Raw genomic sequence first — 6,885 nt, forward strand, 5'->3', positions numbered from 1 at the left:
TGTATATGTGCATGGAGATAAATCCTGATGTATGCAGATGACACCATTTTTTTTTTTTGACAGATGCCATACAATCTGACCAACTAGTATATAAAGCACAAAGTTTCACAACGTTTCGAATCATCATGTCTTATGGTCAATATTGGGAAAATATTTGTATTTTGCCAGAAAGTGTAAACAAAAATATCCAAATACATATTTTAATGATCAAAAAAGAGCGGGCGTTAAATGTTTCAGGCTTGAGAGGTGAGATCTGAATCTTGGCAGAAGCCAGTTGCAGTCCTGAGGCAGTTGTGTGAAGTGCTTTTCTTTCCCATGACAGGAGCCACTAAAAGTCATCTTTTAAGTTAAGTATGAAATCAGTAGAAATACTGAAGGTTTGAGGATGAGCAACCGGCAGGACTCACCTGTTTCTCCAGTTTTTGGTGAGCAGAAAAAGCTGCTTGCGTCGTTATGTCCCCTCAGTTAATAAGTATCACCGTAGATCAGGAAACACACAGTAACCAAACTGATAACCGGCACTCTGACTTATTTCCTGTTTTTCGTCACTACTATAAGTAAAGACAGTGATGTTATGATATAAAGTGTGTGAGTTTATTACATACTTCATGTGTCTGCCCTTTTTTTTTGTAGATTATCTCATATCAAGTCACACCATAGCTCTTTGACAAGATGCACAATTAACAGGCTGAAATCAAAAGCACAAACAAAGCAGAAGATTTTTGATCTATCTGTGACTTCACTCCTATTGGCTTCTTTTTGTTTTAAGATATTCCTTTGTTGCACTTTTATGTTCTGTTGAATTTAAAGTGCATTTGTCACTCTGGCTGTCTCCCAATTCAGGGTCTGCAGCCTTAAAGTACGCATTTCAAGGCCGATTACATCATAGCGGCGCGCCGAAGGCTGTCCCAATTCAAAGGCTGCTCGAAATGCGGCCCTGAAATGCGTCCTTCATTTCCCTGAATTTTAAGGCTGTGGCAGTGTAGACTTCGTGGTCCCATATATCCCACAATTCATAGCGCGGAAGTCGGTGTGGAGAATTCTGCCGCAGACGGCAGAAGCGGAGCGGCCGAAGAGTAAACTGTGAAAAGTAAGTACTGAATATTATGTCACTTATTTATGTGCAAATGTTTAATAACGAAGAACATTAAACAGTACTGTTGGCCACATGTCGGCAAAGTTATGTGACATTAGTGACGTTTATACTAACTTGGTTTTAAAGCCTTTACTTTAAAATATACGCCGTTCATTAGCTGAGCTTAATCTTACAGAGAATGATCAAAGCTCATGTAGAAAGAAACAAACAAATGAACAAAAGATTTTCTCCTTCATTTCTGTCAAACAAAGCTGTATGACACGTTTCCAGCTGTTAGTATCATGGTTGCTAGGCAACCTGGGCAGCGCAACGGAGGCTTTTTTTTTTTTTAACTTTATTGACAAACAACAGTATCAGCGCAACGGAGGCTAGACCGTCCCATTTCACAAGCCTTGCACTTCCGGCCTTAGCGGTCTTTGAGTACGCGGCCCTTGAGGATCGTTGAGGCTGCGTACTTTAAGGCTGCAGACCCTGAATTGGGATACAGCCTCTGTTTATCAAACCATCCACACAAGTTGCATCACCATCTTCTTCGTGGTCTTCATATCCCTGGTTTTCTTCTACTACAGCACCTCCTACAGGGTTTTGCTGGGACAGCAGAGGCATCTGGCCTCCTTTGGTGTTTCATTCCAGTGAGACCAGTCACCTAAATCCCAAGGATTCATAAACAACACAAGTTTTTACTGAGATCAGAGATCAATATGAGGCTGAACTCAACATGACCACACTCCCAAACAGACAGCATCAGTGTAAATGTTGTTACTGTGGCCAATCTGGTCCATAACACACAGGCATGTACGATGGCTACCCTTCCCTTAGCCTGGCTTTGCCAGAGGTTTCTTCCTGTTAAGATTGAGATTTTCCTTCTGACTGTCACCAAGCTCTTGCTCATAGGGGGATCATGTGGTTCTTGGGTCTGTCTGTATTTTTGTATGGCCTGTGCCTTACAATAATAAGACAACGTAATAAGACAACTTATTAATAACCCCCCTTCTTTTTTTTAAAGTCTATTCTCACTACAAATATATTGTTTAGTGTTGAAGGTGCTATGTTGGGTCGGTGTGTTGTGGAATGGGGGGGTGACATAAGCACCCCACCCATAACCCCCCAAGACCCTCAAAGTCTAAGTTGCAGAAAAAGTTGAATTGTGAAGGGGTTAATGGGGTCACTGCTGCAGCCCAACCCTCCAGCCTCCCAATACACCTGCCCACCAAGGCCCTGTGTGTGTGTGGTGATACGTTGTGAACCGTAGTGACTATAGTGTAATTAAAAATTCAAAAGGAGGGCAGGTTACTGTAAGTAACTACAGTATAGTAATTTTAAGCACAGTGTGGCTAATTTAAAGTAGAGTGTCAGTACCAGGTAATTCTGTTTAAAAAAAGTTTGTTTCTTGATCTTACATGGTAAGCACACTGCATTTTCAGGGTACAGGTCGTATTATTAAGTGACATCATTTTTGATAACCATTAACCAAAGCAGGGCTTTGGCCTCCTCCAGCCCATATTGTCTACATCCCCAGACCGTTAGAGTTAAGGGGACAAAGGGGGGCCGACAAATGAAGGCCTCCCTTTAACCCTGATCATTTCTGCTTCTTGGGATGATATAGCTTCATTTTTAATAAGACATAGTATATCATGAGATCAGAGACTTCAATTTTAAATATAATAAACTAAGAAAAACACGTGGCAGCTTTTAAACTTTACTGACAGCAAAGAAGAAAAAGAAAGGAAAGCATTAAACAAAACCAGAAGTTTCATGAGAAGGCTGTGTGCAGGCAGGAGTGGTGATAAAGAGAACCCAAATTGCAGACTCACACAGGCAAAATAATGCAGTCAAAACAGCTTTACTGATGAAACATAAAATAACTAAACTGAAAATACCAGAAAAGACACAGATTTTCAGGAAACATAACACAGAGATGTGGACTTGACAAGAGGGGAGACAGCAGACGGGGGAGAAAGAGCAACTAAGCAACACAGACAGAACATTAACAAAGAAACTGAAAGACTAGAAACAAGAAATAATGGCAAAATCAAAGTACAATAGTAAAGAAAAATCAAAACTCTGGGTCAGCGACCCAGGTCTCCTAACAAGAAGCGCCCATTGAAGAGAGCAAATAGATCAGCAAACAATATCTGAAAGAACGTTTGTATTTGTGCTCAGTGGTGATTTTTTTCCTTTTTATGTAGTTTTGAAAATAATGTATTGCACCTGGCCTCTGTGGCGCCTGCTGTGGGTGGAGGTCTTACAGGACACGTGTTGAACTCCTGCTTGTTTTCCAATTAACCTGCCCTTGTAGCTTCTTATTGGCAGAGCACACCTGATCCAGGTAACCAGCAGCAGGTAGGAAAGGGATAACTCAAAAACAAGCAGGAGGCTCACACTCGAGGACTGGAGTTTGACAGGCCTGTCTTACAGTAAGGTTAGCACACGTCTTCTCTTCGGGCTCTGCCTGCCTGTGCCAAAGTCAGTGTGTCAGAATGTTAGATGAGGTGCTTGGGTTTATAAAAACAGCAGTTGTATGAATGTGTGATTGGCTGAATGAAGCTTGTAATAAAAAGTGATTTGAGTGTTTGCTTAGAAAAGAAAAAAAATCCAGAAGTACCAGTTTATTTATCATAAGCACAAATTAAGCTTTTATTGTGAAAGAGACCACCCAGGAAGTGATTGGTGTGGTAACTTGTGTCAAAGACGAGCGCCTCAGCAGAGCTCGGAGTCTGTGACACATAGGCAGAGTGTTATTAACAGCACATCACTGAGTACAGTGCAAACCCAAAGATAGAGTGCACATAAAGACATTTTCAGGGAGAACATGAATGATAATTGGCCATTTACAGCTGAAACCGTGGCAATATTTCACAGTTAGCTACAATAACTACTGCTACCCCTGATATACGGTTCATATTTTGACTGTTTTTCTTCTCTTTAAGGGAAAGACAAAAACACTCACAGTAGTGATAAAGGATATTCGTGTGAACCAGAGAGGTGACAGATAGCTGAGCTGATTCAAATCATGCTGAAACCACAAGATGGTTCAAATTGGCTTAAAACGATGAATATCATAAACGTTACAGCCCCAGGGGAAACTGGACACCCACAAAGCTGTTAGTTCCTGTTACACAACTGCAGGATAAAAAAGAAAATGTTACAACTACAGGGGGACCATTTATCGACTTTTACTGTGAAACTGTGTCACAGGACTTTATTACAACTGTAATAAAGAGTAGAGAGTATAGTGTTCCTTCAGTGTCTGACATGTGTTTGACTACTTCTGCTAAGCTTTTTAAACAAATTAAAAGCTGCTGATTGAAACTGCTGATAAGATTCAGAGGAGAAACCACAACCTTTGAGCAGACTGAGATGATGATTTGAATGAGAAAAATTATGTTTGGTTTTGTGACATCAGCAGAAGACGAGAAAACCTCAAAGACTGAGAAGATAAAGTCTGACAGTGGAAACATGAACACGCATGTTGTCTGCATGGGAGTGTGTTTGTGATGAGTTCATGAAGACTTGGGATCCATGACATCACTGAACTCATCTGACTCTCAAAACAAATGTACATCTTAGCATTTAATAACATGTTGAACTTTTCCTTAAAGCTCATTGGTTTAACTTGTTGCTGTAACAATGTCAGCCTGCTCCTTTCTGCTCTCACTCTCCTGGTTTGCTTGTTGGATGTTCTTCCCCCTCAAGACCTTTCTCAGGTTCACCTGAGCTCGAAAAGTCTTACAGAGGTAAAAGTAAACAAGAGGGTCCAGACAGATGTTGAAAACTGACACCATGGTGGCCACTTCCTTCAGGTAGTACAATATCCGGCCCACAGAGCAGCTGTTCCACAGAAAAGCATAGGGAAGTCGAACGAGGTGATAGGGGACAAAACAAACACAGAAGATGCTGACCAGCACCAACATGTTCCTGCGAGACTTCACCAGCTTCTCAGAGCCAGAGGAGGCCAGCTGCCTCTGCTGTGCCTGCAACACCCTACAGGAGGTGCTGTAGTAGAAGAAGACCAGGAATATGAAGACCACGAGGAAGATGATGGTGCAGCTGACATGGGTAATTTTGTAGAACAGGTTGACCGATGTGCCTAACATATAATCACACCTGATGGAGTTTGAGGTCAGTGGTTTCTTGGTGATGAAAAACAGGATGGTGTATGTAATTGATGCAGCCAGAAGAAAAACCCAGGTGACCATGGAGATGATTTGGGCAGTTCGTACTGTCTGCAGTACGTGAGTTCCTGAAGGATGGACGATCTTCAGATACCTGTGTAGAGAAAAGAGGCGGTGAAAAACTTCACTAATCAGTCACAGTGTTCCCAAATCTTCAGAAGTCATTAATAATCTGAAAAGAGACGATGTGTGTAATTAACCCATTAATCACAGTTTTAACATGGTTATGAACTGCACTTTAAATTACTAATGGTTCTGTACCTGTTGGCAGCAATGTACCCCATGAATATGATGCTGGCGTACATGTTGAGGTACAAGGCAGAAGCTCCAAAGCTGCAGTAGAGCTCCTGGCCAATAGGAGAGCTGCTGGCATAGTGGGAGATGCGCAGTGGCAGAGAGAGGCAAAGCAGGAAGTCAGCAGCTGTCAGGTTCTTCAGGTAGACCATCAAGCTGCTCGATGCCTGCTGCCGAACTCGACAACAGTAAAACTTCATGATGAAGCCATTGAGGAGTAAACCCACCTGAATGTCGTGCAGAAAGGATGGGGAAGGCAGGACTTTGGTAGATGCACAGAGAACCTTAAACCAATTTGTAACAGAGCAGGTGTGCTGAAGTTCCATGTCTTGAGCACATCTGAAAATTTGAAACTTACCAGAAACAACAGACTGTAGACCACCACAAAGAAAGCATGGACTGATGTTCTGACAACATCACACGGTGGAGGGTTGGGAGATGACGTCGCATTTGTTGAGTCACCCATGTTTCTGGAGAAAATAAATCCACTGATATACATTGTTGAGAGGATGCAACTTCACGGTCTTAACCTTATTTTAACGCAACAAACTAATTTTACAAACTGCAGCGTAGCTTGTGTTGAGCTCTACTACAAACAATTTTGATCCATAGCCCTTTCTTTCACAGCAGTTGTCTCAGGTGATTAACGAGTCTTATTAACTGTAATAAATCTGCAATAATACTTTAATCAAATTTTAGATTGGAATATTTGAATATACAACACTGAATATAACGATATATTCATCACAGACTGTTTACAATGAACCCCAGATGGCACCAGCATGCCCTCGATGTTAGTCAGTAATACGTTTCATGAACACTGATAGAAGCGAGCTGTGGTGCTGCTGTGTGGAGGGAATATTGAGTGTTTCACCAGTAATCACCAGTACAAAAGAATAAAAATACTCACCTGTATTTCACCAGTTTTCAGTGATCAGGAAAAGCTGCTTGAGTTGTTATGTCCTCTCAGTTTAAAATCACCTAAATGAGGAAACACACAGTAACCAAACTGTTAAACAGCGCTCTGACTTATTTCCTGTTTGTCTTTACTGGTAAAAAGTTGCAACATGTGCACCACACAGACTTATCTGATCTAGTTATTTGGTCTTTTCAAACAGCTTATTACCTACTTGATGTGTTGTCACTTTTCTTCTTAGATGATCTCACATTCAGTCACACCACCTCTCTCTGACAACATGCACCATTTACAGGCTGAAATCTGACAAAAGCAATAACCAAACAGAACATTTACTGCTCCATGGTTCAAGATGATTTGAGATTTTTCTCCTGAAAATCAGTCACTGGTCTAAACCGATTCTG

The 6,885-nt window shown here is 41.4% G+C and overlaps 1 protein-coding gene across 1 annotated transcript; it reads right to left on the reverse strand.

The window, feature by feature from the left end:
• Positions 1-3,711: 3,711 nt before the first annotated feature.
• Positions 3,712-5,844, reverse strand: LOC146389729 (P2Y purinoceptor 14-like). Its single transcript, XM_084917860.1, has 2 exons — positions 5,533-5,844; positions 3,712-5,365 (listed from the first exon to the last, which is right to left on the reverse strand). The coding sequence occupies exons 1-2, from the start codon at positions 5,763-5,765 to the stop codon at positions 4,708-4,710; spliced, it is 891 nt and encodes a 296-aa protein (XP_084773986.1). The 5' UTR covers positions 5,766-5,844; the 3' UTR covers positions 3,712-4,707.
• Between the last annotated feature and the right edge of the window lie 1,041 nt (positions 5,845-6,885).

The sequence above is a fragment of the Perissodus microlepis genome, chromosome 3 (assembly GCF_051167445.1).
Source record: "Perissodus microlepis isolate ML-2025 ecotype Zambia chromosome 3, ASM5116744v1, whole genome shotgun sequence".
NCBI classification, from domain to species: Eukaryota; Metazoa; Chordata; class Actinopteri; order Cichliformes; family Cichlidae; genus Perissodus; species Perissodus microlepis.